The sequence below is a fragment of the Podarcis filfolensis genome (genome assembly GCF_964270895.1).
Source record: "Podarcis filfolensis genome assembly, chromosome: W".
Taxonomy (NCBI): Eukaryota; Metazoa; Chordata; class Lepidosauria; order Squamata; family Lacertidae; genus Podarcis; species Podarcis filfolensis.
In genome coordinates, this window is record NC_139619.1 from 6,209,405 (window position 1) to 6,232,713 (window position 23,309).

The window sequence follows — 23,309 nt, forward strand, 5'->3', positions numbered from 1 at the left end:
TGGCATGGCTGCAAGCATGGTGCTCTATGGACCTTGATCTGCCCCCCCTTGAGCCAATGGCCTCGCAACGCCTCATGCGCAGGTTGGCCCTGCCAATTCCTAGGGTGCCCAGTTGGATTATTTCAGTGGGGAAGGGGGAAGTTCCCAATCCTGTTCCACTGCTCTCCGCCTGCTTCCCCCCCCCAAGTGATCCATCTAGCCTCCACTCCATCCCACTTCAAATGAAAATAAATAATAAAAGAGCTCCCATCCAGACTCTGCAGTCTCCATAGCTGCTCTCAGAGCTCCAGACTCCTTTGGTCATTTTGGGGACTCCCTTGAGAAGAACAAGTGGACATCTAGGAGTTGCTGTTGGTGGTGGTGGCGGGAGCAGGGATCAGCTCCTCCTGCTCTTAAGTGTGCTCTGCTCAGTTCTGCAGCCTTATCCCTTGGCACCAGGTGCACATATGCTCTCATAACCCCCTCAAGCCAAGCCCAGTTCTTTTTCTGCCTCTGTTCTCCCTCCTACCACTGAGCCCTGGAGACAAAGCTTAATGGGGAGAGGGGAGGGCAGACCTCCCCTCAAGAGTCTATGCAATAATTCGCAGCCAGCCGCTGCTGGGCTGAAACTTGCAAGCTGCAAGCAGTATGAGGAAGGAGAGCAATTGAGAAACACCTTGGGGAAGCAATGTAGCCCTCTTTCTGCACCTGCAAGCCTTGTTGTGAAGAGCGAAGTCAGATTCCATGGTATCTGCACGACCTGATGCCCCATGTAGCACCCCCTCTCCACAGCCTCTCCCTCATGTGTGCTGCGAGGGCCCAAGGCGGCTACATTTGGAAAGTCTGGCTGAGTTTCAGAGCAGTGGCGAAACCAGCAAAGGCAATTGTAGCTCCCCTCCAAACACCAGAACAATCTCTGCACAACGGATCTTTCATTTTGAAACAACCGCTTCCCAATAAATTAAGAGTGTGTGTGCACCAAGTACAGGAACCCAGGACAGAAAAGCAGAAAGACAAAGTTGCAGAACTTGGGGGCGGGTGGGGAGCCCAACCCAGCTGTACCCACTGCCTCAGCTCCCCTCCTGCTGCCCAGCCTGCGCCCCCTCCTCCTCCCTGGTCCCTTTAGGCAGTGCTTAGTGTCTCATGAAGAATGAACACCCTAGAACTCTACTTGGCAGAATGGGGACAGATAGCTGAACTATAGAGAGCAGGCTAAGGCGTACGTGGGCCACAGTGGCTGCCCTGCCCCTTCTTGATGAGCATCAAGGCTGGGGGGACAGAGAAAGAGGTCCTGCAATCCCAGGACAGGCCAGGAATCCTTATGCCTGGTACCCACCAAGAGTAGCACATGCTCAGCTGCAGCAGAAGGGGAGAGCGTGGACTACTGCGCAGGGACTGAGAGCAGCAGTGGTGGTAGTAGGATGGGCAGGGGAATGACTGTCCTCCAACAGGGTCCCTCCCCAAGCTCCCTGAACCTGCTGCCAATGCCCTGGAACCATGTGGAAAGCCAAGTGTGCAACCGTGTCAGGAGTCAAGAGGAAAAGGTGGAAAGGGCGAAGCACAGGGAAGGGAGCTGGCACATGGCAAGATGGCACAAGGGGAAGGGCAGGCACCAGAGAACAGAGGCTGGGCCTTGCCTCTTCCCTCCCAACTTCGTCTCCAGTCACGCTTGGCACCTTTCGTAGTCATCTGCCCCCAGCAGGAAGCCCAGGAGGAAGCCGATGGCACTCGGCAGAACGTTGGGCAGAGGCCGTAGCAGGAGGCTGGCGAAGAGGGTGGCTGCAGGGAAGCGAAACATTTGCATGAGAGGAGGCGGGAGCAGGAGGAAGGCCAGCTCCCAGCCAGGACAGGCAGGCCTTACCTAGCATGTTGCCACTGACGTTGTTGCTCTCAGAGTATTTCAGCAGCTCCCGCAGGAAAGCCACCACGAAGCGGAACACGTTCTGGTGCGACCGCGGCAACTGGCAGATCACCTGCAAGACAGGGAGGGGCGGTTTGGAGTTTCAGTGCAGAGCTTTGCTAGAGGAGGGGCATGGATCACTAGCACGGTGTACTTGTTATGTTTGCAGGTTTAGACCTGGCATAAAAAAAAAGAATGTTTAAAATGGTAACCGGACTAGAACTCTGCTGGGAACTTTGGGGAATAATACAACTGTAGAGTCGGAAGGGACCACAAGGGTTAACTAATCGAACCCCCTGCAATGCCTAAGGTGGGACTCGAACTCAGGACACTGAGATGAAGAGTCTTATGCTCTACCAACTGAGATATCTTGGGGGAAGGGCCATAGCTCTGCAGTAAACCACCTGCTTTTCATGCAGAAAGTCTCAGGCTCCACCCCCAGCATCTCCCAGGAGGGTAGGGAACATCCCTTGTCTGAAATCCTGGAGAGCCACTGCTTGTCAATTTCGACAATACTGAGCTAGATGGCCCAGTATATGGCCGCTTCCTGGGTTGGAAATTCAAGCAAGGTTCACTGAAACAGGTGGGCTATTGTTACAAGTCCTGGTCAGAAAGCAAAAAGGCAACATGTGCGCACCCCACGCCCCTCCACAACCGAGAGGGATGGTTATCAAAGGAGACATCAGCAACCTCTGCAGTTAACAAGGCTTCCCAGACCAGACTAGCCCTCCTGCCAGTGTGCCGGTTTACTGGCTTTCAGGGATGTTTTAGTGGATTTCCTGTTACTCGCGGCAACATTTGGACTAGATGACTTTGGAAATCCCTTCTGATTCTATGCTTCTGTACACACCACAGACCAGCCAGGAAGAGATGGGGCTCTGGGGCCGACCTGGCGACAGAGGTGGCTGTCATGTGAGCACTCAAGGCAGTGCTGATACAGTTCATAGCAAAGGACTGGTTCTGGCACTGCCTCCAGGAAGATGAGCAGAGCTTCGGCCACCGAGTGGTCACTGCCAGCTATTGACAGCCTGGCAAGGGAAGTGTTCTGTCCTGTTACCTGCAGCCTGCCTCCTTCCCAGGCTGGTCCAAAGCAAGAAGCTTGGTCCTTATACATCTGGGCCCACCTTGCAAGTTCCCCCTTTTGGCGCAAGGTGGACCTTGAACCCGCAGCCCTAAGATTAAGAGTGTCACGCTCTACCAGCTGAGCCATCCCACTGTAATTATCCCACACCTCCCCTCTTGACGAAGCTGCCTGCAAAGCTGATCTGCCGAGGAAATGTCCTTCTGCAGGCATGGTTTCAATCCAAACAACAAATACTAGTGGTCAACTCCAAAAGTGCGGTCAAGAAACCCTGCTTGCCAAAGAACAATTGAACGCACCCTTGAAGCTGCTTTGCAGCCATGTCTTTACCTGTCTCCACATCTGACACCACGTATGATGCTAGATGTGGGGCCTGCGGGCCTGTCAAGGTTCCCCACCTCTGCTCTATCTAGCCAGGCTGATGTTTTCAAATGGGGGTTAAAGCTGTGAAGCTGTTTGGATGCATGACTGGACTTGACTGTGGGCATTTCATTTTGCTGTGTCTCAGAGCCTTAAGGATGGGCTGGCCTAGCAACCTAAGCCACCAGGTATATAAAAGTGAGGTCCACTCCAGCCAAGAGCGAAAGAAAACCACCAAGCAGCCCTGCTCCCCAACAATGTCCCCCAAAGAGGATACGGATCGTCTCGGGAATGCTGGTGTCCAGGCACTCAATTCTCTCCTGCAACTCGTCCTGCATGCCCGGGGTCTGGAAGAGGTCCTCCTGAAGCAGAGTATCACCCATGCGTTCGGAAGGGATGAGGTACATCCTGGATAGCATGAAGAACAATCCAGCCCTGGGGTGCATAATGTGAGGTCGAGGAATGCCACAATGGAGAGAAGCCCATCACCAAGAGAGCTGGCACAAGGGCTGAGAATTGTATCCCACCTGCTTTCCACAGTAGCATTCCTACTACCCTTCTCCTGATTTGGGGCAATGGGAGAGTGAAATCATTCCCCGCTTCTTCTAGTGGCCAGTCTCAGAGAGCCGCTTTGCTAGGGATAGACAGACAATGGTTGGGAACACTTGGGTTCTTCTGAGCCGCTCTAAGGAATAGTATATGCTAAATGTCCCACCCGCTGCCGCTCCACCAAGGTGCCACTATACTCACAGCAGGAGCTTGTAAGAGCGAGTCGGTAGCTAAGATATAAATCAGTTGTGGGGTTTGGAACCTGCACACCTCAAAACTGGTACTGGATTCCAGCCCACACCCATCCTTTCAATGGTACCGTCCCCCTCAGCTCACCTGGTGGCAGGCATTCTTGAAGAGGTGGTCCACCAAAAGCCAGATCTCCTTGGCCACTCAGTGGAGTCATCACCATCCTGGGGTACGATATCCAGAAACTGCTTCTCCTGGAGGTCCAATGACAAGCGGGACTGGCATGAGAGCCTGACAGAATGTGTGCCTGCATGCATTCTTTCCTTGCTCCAGCTGGGTGGACAAGTCTTGCCCTCTGAGGCCTCAACTAGGGCTGGGCGATAGCTGGCTTTCAACACGGTGATATATCACTAGCTAAACATTGCAATACACCAATATATCACGATGTCTGAAATAAGATGGAGCTATGTAGAGGCATTGTCTGGCTTCACAGTTTCCCCCCACATGGTGTTTTTTGCATAGTACACACACACATCATGATTCACAATATATTGCCAGGTCAGAAATTATGAAACCAGTCTCACTATCTAGACTTCAAGCTGATTTGAAAATATATCTATATTGACATATCGCCCGGCCCTAGCCACAGCAAGCATCTCGAGTGGGGAAACAAAAAACAAATTGCTTGCACCCCAAATCCAAGCTCCCCCTCCCCCTATTAATATGCAGCTAGTAATCCTCCCACTCCGGATGTGCAGTTCACCCAAAAGCTTACTAAATATGCAGCTGTGGACATGGGGTTTGGCTAGAGAGCCAATGTGGTGTAGTGGTTAAGAGCGATAGACTCGTAATCTGGGGAACCGGGTTCGCGTCTCTGCTCCTCCACATGCAGCTGCTGGGTGACCTTGGGCCAGTCACACTTCTCTGAAGTCTCTCAGACCTACTCGCCTCAAAGAGTGTTTGTTGGGGAGGAAGGTAAAGGAGAATGTTAGCCGCTTTGAGACTCCTTCGGGTAGTGATAAAGCGGGATATCAAATCCAAACTTCTCTTCTTCTAACATTTTATTTAAATTGTTGGAACCTGCCCTGGGACCTTAGGGTGAAGGGCAGGAAATAAGTAACAAAAACAGCAACACATGGATGGGCCTTCATAGGTTGATGGGCTGCAGCCCCAGCCAGCAGGATGAGATGATGGGGTCACATGTTCACCACCCCTTGTCTAGAGCACGTTGCAGAGGCAGTGGTAGAAACTGAGCAACAGCTGGAGCCCCAGCCCACGACTTTGTATGGGCAATGCAGCACACAGCAGCTGGTGAACAATGCCTCCGGCCTCCTTCCCATCTTCCTCTCCAGAAATGTTCAGGGTGGTTAGTTCTATCTCAAGCTACCACATTCAAGAGAAAGAGAAAGAGAGGAGGGGGGAGCAATGCATTTTGTTCCCACAATGGCCAACCACATGCCCTTGGGAGTCCATAGGGACACGGGGACAATAGCACTTTGTCCATAATGTTCCCCAGAAACTGGTAATCAAAAGCATGTGGTTTGTGATAATAGTGGCAAGAAATAGCCCTGACCGGTAGCCACTGATAAACATATCCTCCATGATTCTAAATGTCTACAGCTGTCCAAATTGACAGTCACCACTGTCTCCTTGTGGCTAGGATAATACACCCAAGTAGATATGATTTCGAGAGGAGTGACATTTCCCTGAGCCACCCCAAAGCAGCCACTACCGCTTCCCAAATGCCAGTGCTCAGGTGGTAAGAGTAAGGCAGAGTGGCATAGCCTGTGCAGCAGTTGCTGAGCACAGAGACAAGGAGAAAACTGGCTCTTGGGGCCAGAGGGGGCTGGCGCCTGCATCATGAGACTGGGCTTTCTGCCTCCCGGGCTGCCAATCGCAAGCGGACCCAGAGTCAAGCAGCGCAAAATCAGTGACAAGCAGTGATGGCAAATTCTGGTTTCGTCTCCGTTCTCCTCTGCCGAGTTCTACAAGGGCCACGCTGAGACTAGGGAAGAGACCAAAGCAGAGAGCTAGAGCCGCCACCTGGACTGGATTTGAGTCAGAAGGCAGGCAGGTGCGGGTTGCCTGAGAGGAAAGTCAGGTTGGTGGGGTAGTGCCTGGTTTGCCCTAAGGGACCAGCTGCCACTGCATGGAGCAGCTGCTGATCGTTGACAAGGGCAACTCCATTTACGTGCCTTCGAGGCACACGCACACTGCCGCAAAGCTGGAAGGGGCACTTGAAGGGGCAAAAATGTCCCCCCCAAGAGCACAAAAGCGGCAAAGTGGCATGGAAACAGCATCTCGACTCCCTCCCAGGAGCTTTGGCACTGACCTTTCAGGCCTGTGGAGAGTTGGAGCAAGGAGTTTTGCAGGGAGGCTGCTGGTTTTCAAAAGGCCTTTCAAAAGGGTTTCCGGACGTTTAGAGGGTGTTTGCAGGCTTTTCCAATGCTGTCCCCAATATACGCAATTACATTTAGATGTCACGCAATTGCATGACATCTAGCTGAAGACTTTTTGTGCTAAAAGTTGAAGCTATGCTGGGTTGTGTCTGTGTGTGTGTGTGTCCGTCCATGTGGCCGCTGTGTATTCAACATTCCACACTGTTTACACTTTCCCGCTTCAGTGCCAAATTTTCAGGTTTTTTTTCTCTTCGAATTCAAATCTTTTAAATTCACCTACTCACGGATAGTCGTTTAGCAGCCAAATTTTCACAGGAAAAAGGTCAGCGCTCTCCGGCAACAGCTACGCGGCTTCACCCCGCAGAAGCAGCAGTCGACTCATAGCACCGCGCCGCTCCCGTTACGCTCCGGAACCCCTTACGGGGCTCCCTCGCTAAATCGGGGGGCGCTGATGGTGCCCGCCGAGTCCCACACTCACAGGCTCCTTCTGCCTGCGATTTCCAGCCGGGTCTCCGCTTCGCCGTAGCGGACAGACCCACTTTCTGCGGAGCTTCTCCCTCCTACTCAGAAGGAGACCGCCATTGCCGTTGGCGCCGCCTCCGGAAGTCCCACATGCCTCCTTCTAATAGCAAATTCATCTGGGGAGACCCGATAGACGGCGGCCAAACACATGGAAAGCACATTTGGTGGTGGGGAATAAGAGGGTGCTGCTCCACAAACCTTAAAAAGCACCCTCTCCAATGGCATGGCACTTGGATGACCCTGTGGTTCTACCCCTGGGGCTGAGGGTGATGAAACAATCACTGAGACAGCTAAAGTGCTGGTGGTGAAAAACCCACGTCAAATGAGACCAAACACGGGTTAGAGCTCAACGTCGAGCCTACCAAGTGGCGATAGCGACGGTGAGGAGGACCATTGTTGCTGGATCTGTTGGTGAAAACAGTACCAGGAGACTCTTTCAGGTGGTTCATAGTCTAACAGAACCACCTTTGCCATCAGGGTCTGATACAGAGTCCAAGATCTCATGTAATGACTCCTGTCATGAGTTTTTCTGCAGATAAAAAGAGGTAGACTCCAGCAAGGTAGGAGGGTGCCAGAGCTCTGCCTAGTCGGAGACATAGGACGGCTTGCCAGTTCCCGGGGCCACGTGGAGGAGGGGGTAGGAGGGAGGGAAACAGACGGAGTATGCATGCGCATTCGACTGCCGAATGGCATCCACATCACCCAGGGGATCACAGCCACAGAGATAAGAAAAGAAGAGCCACCCCATTGTCTGGAGAGGTCACTTACCTGATCGCATGGACAAGCCGTTGTCATCGGACCCCAGTGATGGAAGCGTGCAGCTGTATTGAGGCAGCACCAGGTGCTGAAATTGTGCACCTCTAACAATTTTGCGCCTGGGGCAACTGCCCCTGTGCCCCGCAGCCCACTACGCCACTGGGTCTAGTCAAGTAAAGTGAAGTTGATCCTCCACTGTGGGTTACTTTTGTTCAAAGCAAGATTCCTCTGGAGGGAGAGGATGTTGCAAAGTAAGTCAGAGGCAAAGCAGCCCCAAGCCAGGTTCTGTGTTTGCACACATGATTTGCAGTGAGCCAAGGGCTGAATTGCTGCTGTTGTTTATAGTCCAGAACAGCAGGTGTAGGCGAAAGGTCTAAAGTTAGACAACCAGGTCTTGGTCAAGGCATCCGCTGACCAGCAGCCCATAGAGAAGAGGAACGTCAGCATTTCAACTCTGAGCCCAAAGTTTGGCTTTTGCTATTTTTGGACACCCTTGGTCATGAGCCAAGTGTGATTCTCGAACTCTGAATGCTGACTTTGCCAAATCCATACAGGCCCTTTTCATCTCTCATGCTCAGGAAGTCGCAGCCACAGCTCAGGAGAGGATTTTTCATTTGCTCCTTTTCCATGGGGTGGGGAAAACTCAACACTTTTAATCTTGTCTTATTTTTATGCAAATTGGGTGGTCCAAAACAAGGAGAGTTATATCTGCACCCTCTCTTTAGCACAGATGGCCTGCAGGAGAATTTCCTGTCCTTAAAAGTAAAACTGAACTTTTTTGGGAAGGCATTGTCTGCCACGTTTGCAGTTGAAGGCAGAGCTTGGGGGGGCAGGAATGTTCAACAGAGGGCAACCAAAATTATCAAGGGGCTGGAGCAACTCCCAGATGAGAAGCTAAAACATTTGGGGCTTTCTAGTTTAGGGGGGAAATGAGTAAGGGAGGACACGGTCAGGGGTACACACATAGTGTAGAGAAAATGGAATGCGATCAGTTTTTCATCCCTCCATAATTCCAGAACCCAATGGGGCCATCCAATTGTGGGTTACTGGGTGGTGGTTGTTTTGATTTTGATTACAGTCGTACCTTGGAAGTTGAATGGAATCAGTTCCGGGAGCCAAAACGTTCAAGAACTAAGCTGTTTGAAAATGAGGGTACAAGAGCAAAAAAAGAGGACAGCCTGAGGCACTGCCAACCCGAGCTGGGAAAAGAGGTGGGCGGGGTCGCCACTGCCATGCCCCTTTCCCCAGCTCGGGCTGGCAGGGGCCATGACGGGCAGAGCAGCCCAATCCCGAGCCACCTGAGCCCGAGACCCCAACAACTCCCCCTCAACCTGGACATTTCCTTTAAAATGTAAAAAATCGCCCAGATAGGCATGTTGGTCCCCCAAAAGAGGACATGTCCGGGTTTCCCCAGACATATGGCAACCCTAAATTGTGGTGGAAGATGACCCTGAAAATACTGGCAAAGCCTTGTATGGTACGGCATGGAAAGGGGAACTAGAATAAAGGACTGAAGGGGCTACATTAGTGAGGTTGTTAGAGCAAGTTTCCTTGGAATGAGGCTCAGCGGAGACTGTGGTGTTTTTTTGATATATGGTTTATTCACACACATATACAACCTGAACCGAAGATGGAGAGGCTCACAGCATTAATGCCCCAGAAGGTCTTGCTTCCTCCAGTTACAGCCTTCGAATCAAGAAGAAATCAGGCATGGCTCTCTCTCTGTGACTTCTGCCAACTTCCAGCCCAGCTCTCTCACACAACTCTGACCTTTCCCTTTCTCATTCCCAGCCAGGCGAGGGAGGAGGCCCACCCTCATTTGCCCTCTGGCACAGAGCAACCACAAGGTACATAGGTGGCAACTATGATCCTTGCTTGGTTAATTCAACAATGGAATCCTCCATTAGATTTTCACCCTGGCAGACTAGCTCCCAAACTCACAAGGCTGAGGGACTAGGCAAGACCAAGGCTATTTCTAAACCAGTTTTTAGGTGCATTTAGCTTTGTGTTCTATAGCTTTTAGCCCAATATTGATTGTTGGGGAATGGAGGCTTATTTTGGGATGGTTTGTGGTGCACAGCCCTGTCTTGTCTTGTCCTCGTGAGTGTGTGTGTGTTTCAAGGGCTTTTTGCTTGTTCACCGGGATCCTTCAGAAGGAAGAGACAAAAGAGTAGTGGCATTTTAGGACAACATAACAAAAACTTATGCAGGCATAGCCTATTTCATCAGAAGCATAAAGGAGACTGAGGAGGTTGATTGATAGTTTGAGGTATTGGTTGAGGCTAAGGCACCTGAAAAATCATATCACCCCTTATATACCCAATGGATGGCTCTGCTCTGCAGATGACAGCTTCCTGCAGGTACCATCTGTGGGATGTAAAACACTGGAGCAGTCAATGACAACATTCCTAGAGTGTACATGTTAGAACATGGGGAGGGATGTCTGTCCAACAAGCAGGTAAACTTGCTGGGGACGGACTTCCTCCGCATGTGACCAGAGGTGGGTGTGGCCTCACCTGTGCAGGTAAATGATAAAAGCACAGGGCAGGCAGCCATTCTCTCTCTCTCATCTCCATCTTTCGAAGAAGCAGGATGCCCTCTTGGCTCTCAGCCAAGAGAGGAGGAAAGGACTATCTTGCTATAAGATAGATTCTAAATGTCTTTTACCTTTTTAAGCCTGTCTGCCTTCTGGGATCATATTGTGAACAGAACGTGAGTAAACTCTTTTATACTTTTATAAAGACTGTGTTGTGTCTTGTATTTTAAGAGGGAACAAAAGGGGAAATTACCAGAGTAATTATTATAGAGGTTCTAGCGAACCTGTGCACACGTTACCGTTGCGAACTTAAAGGGGAATGTTATAAACTCTGCTGATATTTTGGGAACTTGTTAGCACAAGTTGGATAAGGATATAATTAGTCAATATATCCTCTCCTGCACCCCTGAACATTCCCACAAAGGGTTATGGGCCCAGTATTGCATATTTCTGTGTATTTTTGAAGGATTGCATTGGATTGTAATTTTGAGTTGAGTAGTATTTTTCTGAGTTAACTTCCTGGTAAGCACATGGTCCTTTGTTCCATTGTGCAGTGGGGATTAAGCAACCCCCCCCCCCTTCCCTCAGAGTTCACAGTGACCCAAGGCAGTGAAGAATTGTTTTGCATTTTGAGATTTTGATTTTAAAATTAAAAGAAATTTTGAAGAATTTTCAAATTTTGGATTTTGAGATTTCTAGAGCAGCTTTTGATAGTGATGCAAAGCTAGGAATGCCTGTGCTGAATGAACACAATTTCATACACTGGAAGCAGCGCTTGATAGCATGTTTAGATTATAAGCACATTTTGGAAGCTTTAAACCCTCAACCTACAAGATCATCTGAGGAAGCTTTAGCCAAGATAAGTGCTTGGAAACGCATGAACAGCGAAGCTAGACACATAATTTTGAGTGGACTTCGTGATGAGCAGCTATCTTTAATAAATAGTACAGATGATGCATCTCAAATCTTAAGAGATATTGAGCGCGTGTATGGAGAATCTAGCATAAACTGCTTCAGAAACTTGGTGTGTAAATTAACCAGATTGAGGATGAATTCAAAAGAGGAATTCACAGAGCACATCAACAAGTTTACTGAGATTATTCAAAGAATAGATCTGACTCCCAAAGCTTTTGATGAAGATACAAAGATAGCATTTTTGTTATCATCACTTGGACCACGTTTTAGCGCATTTGTAAGTTTGATGGACCATAGACAAGGTCTGACTTTTAAAGACTTGATTGGTTATTTAAAAGAAGAATGCAGAGATAGAGCTGAATCTCCAGTGAGAAATACTAGAAGCAAGGACAGTAGTTATGCATCTAGGCAATTTACAAAGTCGAAAGAGATGCCTAAGAAGGTGATTTGTTTCAATTGTAACAAAGAAGGACACATTGCAAAGAATTGCAGGGCTCCTAAAGCAAAGAAACCCCACCCCTTTCTGCCAAAAGGGGAAAAGAAGGGGAAATGTGAATGCACATGGTTACTGCAAGAAAGGAATTTAACTGTCCAGAATCGTGAAAGTAAACGTAATAAATGGATTTTAGATTCAGGTGCCAGTTCGCACTTTTCATATAAAAAGGACTATTTTAATGAGATAAATGAGATAAATGATGAAGAAGGATCTGAAATTGAGATTGCAGATGGCAACATTGCTAAAGCAAAAGGTGCAGGTTCCATGAGTCTGAAATGCAATGTAAACAATGAATGCATTGAGAACAATGCACTCCCCTCCTGCATCCCTGAACATTCCCACACCATCTTATCGGGGGTCCCTTCTCTGCTATCTTTTCAATGCCTTCTTCCTCTTCCTCTTTCAAGAAGCCTTCTAAGGAGAGATGTTTCTTAGTCTGCTTCTGTGTAGGAACTGTTTTTGGATGTTTTGGTTGTTTAACTGTTGTGTCTTTGCTGCCCTGGACTCCTTTGGGAGGAAGGGTGGGATATAAGGATGCCGAGTAGTGCCTCCTGCCCATACCTGAAGGTTTTGTGGAGGCGCCATAGCCTCGGTGTGTCAGCACCTGCATTGCATGCTGAAGGTCCCAGGTGCAGTCCCTAGCACCTGCAGTTAGAAGCTCAATGTAGGTAGGAGCCTCTCTCTGCCCAAGACCTTGGAGAGCTTCTGCCACTCAGGCTGGAAGTGGGCAATACTGGGCTAAATGGATCAATCAGGTTTAGGATCAGGGACTTCCTTCTCTTAAATGAGCTACCTTCCCAGGTGGATGAGCCCCACTGCTCGTCACTTCCCTCTACAGCACGGGCAGAAACCACCTTCTTGACTGTTGGACCCCCAGTGGTCTCATCTGCTCAATTGGCCGGAGGCTGGCTGTCAGGGCTGATTCAGCTGCAGTTCAGCATCAAAACTCAGAGATGAGCAGTAAGGTGGACTCTTTCTTCAGAGAGACAAAACCCGACAGAGAAACTCCACAGGCAGGACTAGCCCCAGTTGCCAGAACGGAGGATCTTAGCCTCCTCCTAAGGTAGGGCTATCAGACATCAACAGCTTCTGGGTCTTCCTTTAAGAAGCTCAACAATTTGGGGGTCTTCCTAAAAATAGCTCCACAGCTTTCGGGGTGTCTTGGTTTCTACTTTTAGAAATATGGCATCCCTAGCCTAAGGCTCCTCCCCAGTCGGCTGACTTCCCAACAGTCGTGGAGGGGCTCTCTGTGCCTTTTGTTCTGCTCCATGTAATGCCTCCCTTGTTCCTGGGGACAGAGGAGGAGGGGAGAAGGGAACAGTGGACATGGCAGGTGCCTGGGGATCTGTTGCAGCCTCAGCCTCCACCTCCTCCTCTTCCTCCTCCTCAGCTGCCTCAGTCTCCCTTAAACCTGCTGCTTGTTTAGCATACAAACCCATCTGCTCCCCCTTCTTCTTCTTCTTCTGACCTGTCTCCTGCATCCCACCAGCAGTCTCCTGGCTTGGAGCCTTCCCACTTTGATGCTTCCCGGGGGGAGGGGTTCCCTGGCTGTAGCCTCCCACCATTCCTCCTCCTCTAGCCAGTACCCGACAATAGCTTTGTGTACAGGGGAAGCCCCTAACTCACTGAGGGTTTGAGACCCATCAACACCCCTCACCTGGTCAGCCCACCAGTTGAAGCCATTCCTGGGGTGTGGCTGCTGCTGCAGGCTGACAGTTTCTATTTTTTTAAAAAAAAAATAATATTTATTACTTTTAAACACTACAAAGAAGGAAAGAAAAGAGAAAAAAAGAAAGAAAAAACAATACAATACAATACAATATAAAAACATTACATAACACTAATACAATAAACTAAACAAAACAAGACAAAAACAGTTTAAAACACATCATACACACATCATACAATTTCAAAATCTTATCTTTCATTCACTTATTTCAACGACCTCCTCACACCTCCCTTTTTGTATTCCACTTCTATTAATTGTTTCAGCAATTCCCTTCCATCTTCCTCTGTTTTCTGTCGTATTAATTATCTTAACATATTTTAACCTTATTTTCCCTTTAATACTCTAATAATCTATTTGTACTTAATTCCTTATAACATTTCTACTAAAGCCAGATAAGTTCATTCCAACATTTTTCTAACACTCATTAATTTTACAATATTTCTATAAATAGTCTTTGAACTTTTTCCAGTCTTCTTCCACCGTCTCTTCTCCCTGGTCTCGGATTCTGCCAGTTATTTCCGCCAGTTACCTATAGTCCATCAACCTGGTGATCTTCTGTCCGATGCTCTTAGCTCTTTTCCAAGTCCCTTCTGCAGGTCTTCTTCATATTTATATAAAAACTTTAGTTTGTCTTCTGCTGATCTTATTTTTATTTTCCTTCCTTTGAGGCTAAAGAGTAGACCTTGGGGAAACTCCCACCTAAAGACGATTTTATTCCTTCTCGACAGGACAACCAAATCTCCGTAGTTAGACCTAAGATCCAAAAGGTATTTCGGGACGTCTTTAAAAATTTCCACTCTTAACTGTTGTTCTTCTAGGTTCTTCTGGTAGTGCCAACAGTCTCTTATTCTGTTCTTCTTTTTTCCCCCTCCTCTTCCAAGTCTGAAGGCCCTCACAATTTTAATCTCTTCTTGACCCAAGTCCAAGTCCCAAAAATCAGCAAATTCCTGTGTGAGGAAATGTATCAAACTTTCCTTCTCCAGTTCAGGTAGGGCTCTGATCCACAAATTCATCTGATTTTCTTTAAATTCAGTCATAGCAGACATCAACTTATGGTCAACAAGTTGCATCTGTAAGGCTGGGACTCTCTCTCTCTCCAATTGTGTTACTTTACATTCAGCAGCAACAACTTTCTCCCTAGCTTCCTCCACAGTCTGCCATGTCGGAGTAGATTCCTGTATCAATTTCTGGATGGTTTCTGTATTTATGTTCACCTTTTGTCCCAAATTATTTATACTTTCTGTATTTAAATCAATTTTAGTAGTTGCCACATCCACCTTCTTGTTAAGCTGTTCCAGTGAATCATTTATCTTACTTAATGCATCCACAAAGGCTTCTTCTGTCGAGATTTCTCTTGATTTTGTGTATGCTGATACTTTTGCCATAACACTTAATCGATTCAAGGTCAGTCCCAGAGTCGACTTCCGGTCGGCGCCAGCGCTCAATGGTGGTCTCCCGCTGAGCTCCGCTCAGGGAGACTGCTCCACGAGTTCGGGTCTGACCGCTACGGCGAAGCGGGGACCCCTAAAATCACAGGCGCGGAAGCCTGTGAGCACGGAGACTCGGCGGGCACCTTAAGTGCCCCCCTTACTGCAAAGGAGCCTTTTTAAAGGCTCCGGAGCGGCATCGGGTGAGCGCGGTGCTGAGAGTCGCTACCCAGCCCGTGGAGTGAAGCCGCGTCGCCATTGACGGAGAGCGCCGATTCCTTCCTGACATTTGGAACCTAATTGGATTATCCGTGAGTAAGACTGAACAACAACTTTAAAAGAATACCTGAAAATTGGCTGAAAACGGAGAAGGCAAAAAGTAAGGAAGTCTGCCTTCCCTGGACTGCATGATAGCTAAAGCAACGAAATACAAAGCTGCAATTTGACAGAAAACAGCTTTAAAACTGACTGACTCAGACATTGGATTTAAACCTCCCCCTCAGCAGGCAGGAGCGGGGGGGGGGGGGGAGACTTTGATTTGTACTACCTGCATGAAAGAAGTATAGAAGTGGAGTTTTCTACCGTTTTAAACCCTTGGGAAGGACTGCCTGGAAAGTGAGCCACCGGGACTGAGAACTGTCATTAGAGACTTGCTACAAAGTTGGTGCTTTGCCTTTTTATTACAAAGTGAGGACTTTATTTGTTACAAGTTTGGGACTCTGGAAAAGTTACAAATTGACAGTACTATTATTGGAAACATATTGGAAAATTGGTTGCTACTTTTGAAGGGAATCCTTGTTTCTTTGTATTTTGAACTTTGGACTGCTCCCTCTAGAGGGTTGTAGGGAAACAGTTATTAATTACACTGTAAAGAACAAGCTGGTGGAGTTTTCCATTTGAAAGTAATTCCCGTGGGAAAGACCTTGGGACATGAGTGGCCCAGCAGAAGAGATAACAACAAGAGCCAAAAGTAAAGCTGCACAGAGAAAAAGGGGCTCAATATCAGGTTCAGCTGCAGCAGGCGTAGTTACAACTTTATCTATGGAGCCAGTGACACAGGCACTAGTCAAAATAAATGAGGCTTTGGAAGCTCTGACAAAGCAGAGCACAGAGAACTCCAAACAGCTGACAGAACTGTCAACAAAATTAGATTTAAATACAGAGACAATAAATAAATTAATTCAAGAAAATGATGTAACCCGAAAGATTGCTGAGGAGGCAAAAATTTCTGCAGAAACTACACAGGAAAAGTTAGTACCAGTCTGCAAAAAGCTGGATGAACATGAGGCGGCCCTGTCTTTATTGGAACTACAGAGAAAAGATAGGAATCTGAGACTGAGATTGATTCCAGAAAGTGAAAAGGATAACTTGATAGACTTTCTTACAAAAGAGTTTTTGGAATTTTGGCAGGATAATTTGAAAGAGGAGGAATTCAAGATAGTAACCGCCTTTAGACTGGGCAGGAGACAAAATAGAAAGAGTCCAAGGGACTGTTTGATAACTTTAAGATCTAAGGAGGAGAGGGATAAAATACTAAATTTACATTTTCAAAGAACTCTGGAGATTGAAGATTCCTATGTGCAGATATACAAAGACATTCCTAAATATATTTTGGAAGTGAGAGCTCATTACAAGGACTTGGTCACTCTGCTGAGAAAGAATAACATACTATTTAGATGAGAGTTTTCACAAGGCTTGTCTTTTAACTACAAAGGAAAGAAAATTAAAATAAAAACAGTGCAAGACAAAGAACAATTTCTGGAAAGGAACGAGGAGGACCTTCTGAAGGAAGTGGTGAAACCTACAAATCTAGAGGAAGTACCAGATATTTCAAATTTATCTTTTGGGCTTAAAACACCAACAGGAGAAGAACTGCTTGGAGCAGTCGGGGGAACAATTAAGTAAATAACAAGATGTCTCTGCAATTTCTAAGTTGGAACTGTAATGGACTAAATCTTCCCAGAAAAAGGCGTGAGGTTTTTCATATTTTAAAAAAAGAACAATTGGACTTGATTTGTTTGCAAGAAACCCACGTGACTAGAGTACATCGAAAATTACTTATTAATAAAAGATTAGGACAGGAATTTATTTCATCAGACAAAGTGAAGAAAAGAGGAGTGGTGATCTACACAAAGGAAAAGTTGGCCCCTAAATTAATTTTTAAAGATGAACAAGGAAGATATTTGGCAATTGAAATTCAAGTTCAAGGAGAAAAATTATTGATAATAGGAATTTACGCTCCAAATGAAGGGAAGTCAGAATTCTTTAAGAAATTGCATGAGACATTAATGGACTATTTGGATTACAATGTAATTTTGATGGGAGATATGAATGGAGTGGTCTCTACAAACATGGATAAAGCACAAAGACAGGTAGTCTCCAAGGATGGGAGACTACCAAAGACTTTTTTTGAAATGACAGATAATATGAACCTGATTGACATTTGGAGAACAAGGAACCCTCTTGAGAGGGAGGGAACTTTCTTCTCTGAAGCAAAAATGACCTGGACCAGAATTGACCAAATATGGGTAACTAGTGGGATGGCACCAAAGATAAAGAAAGTGGAAATCTGCCCAAAGACTTGCTCCGACCATAATGCTGTAAAGATGGAGAGGAACTTAACAACAGCTGGCTCCTTCAGATGGAGGATGAATGACTCCCTATTTAGAGATGAAGAGGTGTACAAAAAGGCCCAGAAAGCGGTGAAGGACTATTTTGAGATAAATCTGAGAACAGAGGTGGAGAAAAGAGTAATTTGGGACGCAAGTAAAGCCGTCATGCGAGGATTCTTAATACAACAGAATGCTATAAAAAGGAAGAGACAGGATGAGAAGAAGGATAAGATTTTGGAAAGGATAAAAGAAGGAGAAAAAAAACTGAGATCAAAGCCAAAGTCACATGAAATTTTGAGAGAAATTAAGTTTTATCAGAGGCAATATATGGAACTGATGAATCAGGAGATAGAATGGAAAATAAAACAAATGAGACAAAAGACATTTGAATCGGCAGACAAATGTGGGAAACTTCTGGCATGGCAATTGAAGAAGAGACAAAAATTGAATATGGTTACAAGCCTAGAAGTTGAAGGAAAGAACATGTATAAACCAAATGAGATTAGAAACTGTTTTCAGAGTTATTTCAGGAGACTTTATGCACAAGGGCCGGTGAATGAAAAAGAGATAGAAGAATTTCTTAAAAAATATGGATTACAAAAAATTTCTGAACAAAGTAAAATGTTATTGAACCAGAAGATAACTGAGCAAGAAATAGAGGGAGCCATTCAAAATATGCAATTGGTAAAATCTCCAGGACCAGATGGATTGACTTCCAGATACTACAAAGCATTGAGAGAATGGTTGATACAACCACTGAAGGAAGTCTGTAATGAAATTTTAGAAGGGAAGAAGGCACCTGAATCGTGGAAAGAAGCGTATATTACACTTATACCAAAATCTGAGACTGAGAAGAACCAGATCAAGAACTACCGCCCTATATCATTACTTAATGTGGATTACAAATTTTTTGCAGACATTTTGGCAAAAAGATTGAAGAGAGTTTTGGTGGGTGAGATTCATAAAGACCAGGCAGGCTTTCTTCCAGGAAGACACTTATCTGACAATGTGAGAAATATAATAGACATTATGGAGCTATTAGAAGCTAATATTAATACTAAGGTAGTATTAATATTTGTGGACGCGGAGAAAGCCTTTGACAATATCTCTTGGAGTTTTATGAAAAAGAATCTTGAAGGGATGGGGGTAGGCCAAGGTTTTGAGAACGGTATAGGTGCAATTTATTCTGAACAAAAAGCAAAATTAATTGTAAATAATGTGGTTACAAAAGAATTTGCTATTGAAAAAGGGACACGACAGGGGTGCCCAATGTCCCCATTACTTTTTATATCTGTCCTGGAGGTCTTATTAAACATGGTCAGAGGGGACCAGCTGGTTAAAGGGATTCAGGTCGGAGCTAAACAATATAAACTGAGAGCCTTTGCAGATGACTTAGTACTAACTTTACAAGAGCCAGACACTAGTGCAAAAAGAGTCTTAGAGCTAATACAAGTATTTGGTCAAGTAGCAGGTTTTAAGCTGAATAAACAGAAAATGAAAGTATTGGAGAAAAATTTAACAGGTGCTGAAAGAGAGAGGTTTTATAGTGAAACTGGATTAATGGTAGCAAAGAAAGTGAAATACCTGGGGATTAATTTAACATCTAAGAATGTGAACTTATTTAAAGACAATTATGAGAAATGTTGGACAGAAGTTAAGAAAGATCTAGAAATATGGTCAAATTTGAGACTTTCCTTGTTAGGCCGAATTGCTGTTATTAAGATGAATGTTTTGCCGAGAATGTTGTTTTTGTTTCAAACACTGCAGATTGTGGACAAGATGGATTGTTTCAAGAGGTGGCAGAAAGACATATCTAGATTTGTCTGGCAGGGCAAAAAGCCCAGAATAAAATTTAAGATATTAACTGATGCAAAAGAAAGAGGGGGGTTTGCCCTGCCAGACTTAAAACTGTATTATGAATCAGCGGCTTTTTGCTGGCTGAAAAACTGGCTACTTCTTGAGAACACAGACATTTTGGATCTGGAAGGGTTTAACAATAGGTTTGGTTGGCATGCATATATATGGTATGACAAGGTAAAAATTCACAAAGGTTTTAAAAACCATATTGTTAGGAAAGCATTATATAATGTTTGGATTCGGTATAAAGATTTGTTGGAGAACAAAACCCCTAGGTGGTTGTCACCAATGGAAGCTAAGGAAGTGAAAAAACTTAATATGGAATCTAAATGGCCAAAATACTGGGAAATCATAGAACAAGAAGAGGGAAAAGTGAAATTGCAGAGTTACGAGAAACTGAAGTCTAAAGTAAGAGACTGGCTTCATTATTATCAGATAAATGAAGTTTTCAAACAGGAAAGGAAAATCGGCTTTCAGGTGGAGAGATCAAAATTAGAAATTGAATTGTTGGAGCCCAATACTAAGAATTTGTCAAGAATGTATAACTTGCTGTTGAAATGGAATACACAAGATGAGATGGTTAAATCAGCTATGATTAAATGGGCACAAGACATTGGTCATGACATTATGTTTGCTGACTGGGAACAGTTATGGACTACCGGTATAAAATTCACGGCATGTAATGCCTTAAGAGAGAACATTATGAAAATGATGTACAGGTGGTACATGACCCCAGTCAAGCTTGCAAAAATCTATCATACGCCCAATAATAAATGCTGGAAATGTAAGGAAACTGAAGGTACTTTCTATCACCTTTGGTGGACGTGCCCAAGGATCAAGGCCTTCTGGGAAATGATCTATAACAAAATTAAGAAAGTACTTAAGTGTACTTTTCATAAGAAACCAGAGGCCTTCCTCCTGGGCATGGTAGGCCAATTGGTGTCAAGGAAAGATAGGACGTTTTTTATGTATGCTACAACAGCAGCAAGAGTTCTTTTAGCAAAGTATTGGAAGACACAAGAACTACCCACGCTGGAAGAGTGGCAGACGAAGGTGATAGACTATATGGGACTGGCTGAGATGACTGGCAGAATCTGTGACCAAGGGAAAGAGACGGTGGAAGAAGATTGGAAGAAATTTAAAATTTATCTTAAGAACTGTTGTAAAATTAATGAGTGTTAAAATGTTATGGGTAATGTAAAACAGAATTGCAGTGACAAATAATTGGGTAAGAGAAAAAGGATTAAAGAAAGTGAATTATAAGTAATTGAAATTAGGGGTTGCTGGAAAAGTTTAAAACAGGGATGCAGAAAAGGGAGGTACGGGGAAGTCGTTGAAACAAGGTTTAAGAAAAAGAGGATATGAAATTATACGTGTTTGTATGTTTGTTTGTTTGTGTACTGTCAGTTGTGTTGTGTTTTGATATATGTTGGAAAATCAATAAAAATTTATATATAAAAAAAAAACAAGGTCAGTCCCAGAGTCTCACAGCTTTTTATCTTGCAGCTGGAAATTCCCCCAGCCCAACTCTTGTAGCAGTTTAAGAGGCTTCCTCTAGAGGGAAACAGTTTCTGTTTATATTAGTAAGTAATGTCCTTTTTTAGACACAGCTCAAACAATGAAGTTAGTTTCAATTTTCGGTTACTTTTGCTCCTTTTTGAAAGCAGAAGGAGACAGTAGAAACAATGTATTTCTCTTATTAGCTAGCTGTCAATGAACGTTCTAATCGCTGTCAGTGAATATTCCAAAAAAACGTCAGTCCTGCTAGCAGCCCGTTCCCAGGGTCTGAGCAGCGGTATTTTAACTCTCTTCGCTCTCTCCCGCAGGCATATTCAGTTCACAACTTCCCCCCCTCTTCTCCTGCCTCCAAGGGAGGGTTTAATGTTCTTTACCGATGGAAATTTAGTCCTTTACAATACGCTTTTCAAGACTTCAGCTTGCAGCCTCATTGCTTCAGTCTATTAACAAAAGGCGAAGGCGGACTTCCTGTATTGAACCTCCCCGTTACGATGCCAAATTAGACGTTTAAAAATCCAATTCTTCCGATTCAGCTCTACTCACGGGTAGTTACTTTAGAGTCAAATTGTCCACAGGAAAAAGTCAGCGCTCTCCGGCAACAGCTATGCGGCTTCGCTCCGTGGAAAAAGCAGACGATTCAAAGCACCGCGCCGCTCACCCCACGTCACTCCGGATCCCCGAAATCGGTTTCCCCGCGAGTAGGGGAGGCGCAAAAGGTGCCCGCCGAATCCCACGTTCACAGGCTTCACCCGCCTGTGATTTTTAACGGGTCTCCGCCTTCGCCGTGACGGCCAGACCCAAATTCCCACGGGGCAAATTTCTCCTGATCAGAGGAATTCCGCCATTACCGGAGGCGCCAACCCGGAAGTCCGAGGCTGACAGTTTCTAAGAGCTGCAGGTGAGAGCTGTAGTGACCAAAGGTGGACAAACTACCCCAGAAGGAGCACAACGTGCCCCCCACCAGAGGTACTACCCCTCCCCTCGCAACCTTGAGTCATGAAGGACAGAGAGTGGAGAGTTGAATGTGTGTAGAAACCAGCCTCCCTTAATTTGGACAGGATTAAAGTAGAAGTTAAGGAGATAGGTAAAGTACAGGAAGAATTGTTGGATAGTATGGCAATGACCCAGTTGAGACAGAATCAAGCAAACCTGAAATTTAGAGGGTTCCCAGAGGAGACAAATGAGAACATAAGATTTAAAATGGTGAAAGAGCTGGCAAGCTGGTTAGATAGAAAGGAAGAAGAGATAAGCTACTCGTTGGCAAATATTTTTCGGATAAAAACAAAATCAGCTAAAGCCAGGGGGAAAAGATTGCCAGGAGATGTATTAGTTATGTTCAATTCGATGGATATGAGAAACGAAATACTGAAACAGAATTATAACAAAAGGTTATATATTGGAGGAAATCCAATTATCATATACAAAGAAATTCCTTCGAGATTTCTTCGAAGGAGGGATGCCTACAAAAAATTAACTAACCAACTGAAGAAAAATGGGATCCTATATAGATGGGAATTTCCGGAAGGAATTTCATTCTATTTTAAGGAAAAAAGATTCAAACTGTCCAACCCTTCAGAATTAGAAAAATTTGCAAGAAGATATGAGAAAGAACTCGGAAAGATGGTGGGGGGGGAGGAGGAGGGTGAACGATCGGGGAGTGGGGACGGAGGCGGAGAGAGTGGAGAAGGAGAGAGGGAGACAAATTCAGGACAAGAGAGGGAAGGAGAAGAGATAGACGATAAAAAACAGTAGATTTAATTTAGACTTGTTATCTTATTATTTGCATATAAGTGATGGCTCTAAAAGTTCTGACCTGGAACGTGAATGGACTCAACAATAAAAATAAAAGGAACCAGATTGCGCATATTTTACTAAAAAAGAACCTCGACTTAATCTGCCTACAAGAGACTCACGTAATAAGAAAGCATGAGAGAATTTTAAGCAATAAGAGATTAGGATTGGATTTTGTGGCTTCAGATAGAGTTAAGAAACGAGGAGTGGTTCTATATATAAAGGAAAAACTTGATCCAAAATTACTGTATAAAGATGAACAAGGGAGAATGATTGTAGTACAGATTATGTTTCAAGGAGTAAAGATTATTGTCGTCGGACTATACGCACCTAATGACAGAAAAGCAGTCTTTTTCTCTGAATTAGGTATTAAGTTAACAGAGTGGATGGATCAAAAAATGATAGTGATGGGTGACTTTAATGGGGTGGTGTTACCAAATCTGGATAGATCAACAAGAAAACAAGAGATTAAGGAAGGCAAGCTACCACAGACTTTTTTTGATTTGGTTGATAATATGGGACTAATTGACGCGTGGAGATTCAAAAACCCTACTGTAAAACAATATACTTTTTTCTCAAATCCTAACCAGAGTTGGGGGAGAATAGATGGTATTTGGATCACTAAGGAATTGATACAGAACTTAATCAAATCTGAAATTCTCCCACAGACTATATCTGATCATAACCCAGTAT

At 45.3% G+C, this 23,309-nt stretch overlaps 1 protein-coding gene across 1 annotated transcript in view; it reads right to left on the minus strand.

Annotated features, from left to right (window-relative positions):
• Positions 1–1,642: 1,642 nt before the first annotated feature.
• LOC310753702 (inositol polyphosphate 5-phosphatase OCRL-like) overlaps positions 1,643–23,309 on the minus strand; it is a gene marked incomplete at both ends in the record, with an annotated part of 328,447 nt that continues 306,780 nt past the window's right edge. The window contains 6 exon segments of the mRNA XM_083595056.1: positions 1,643–1,758; positions 1,841–1,952; positions 2,769–2,896; positions 3,598–3,682; positions 4,206–4,261; positions 4,264–4,312. Coding sequence (XP_083451182.1) covers positions 1,643–1,758; positions 1,841–1,952; positions 2,769–2,896; positions 3,598–3,682; positions 4,206–4,261; positions 4,264–4,312 — 546 coding nt within the window.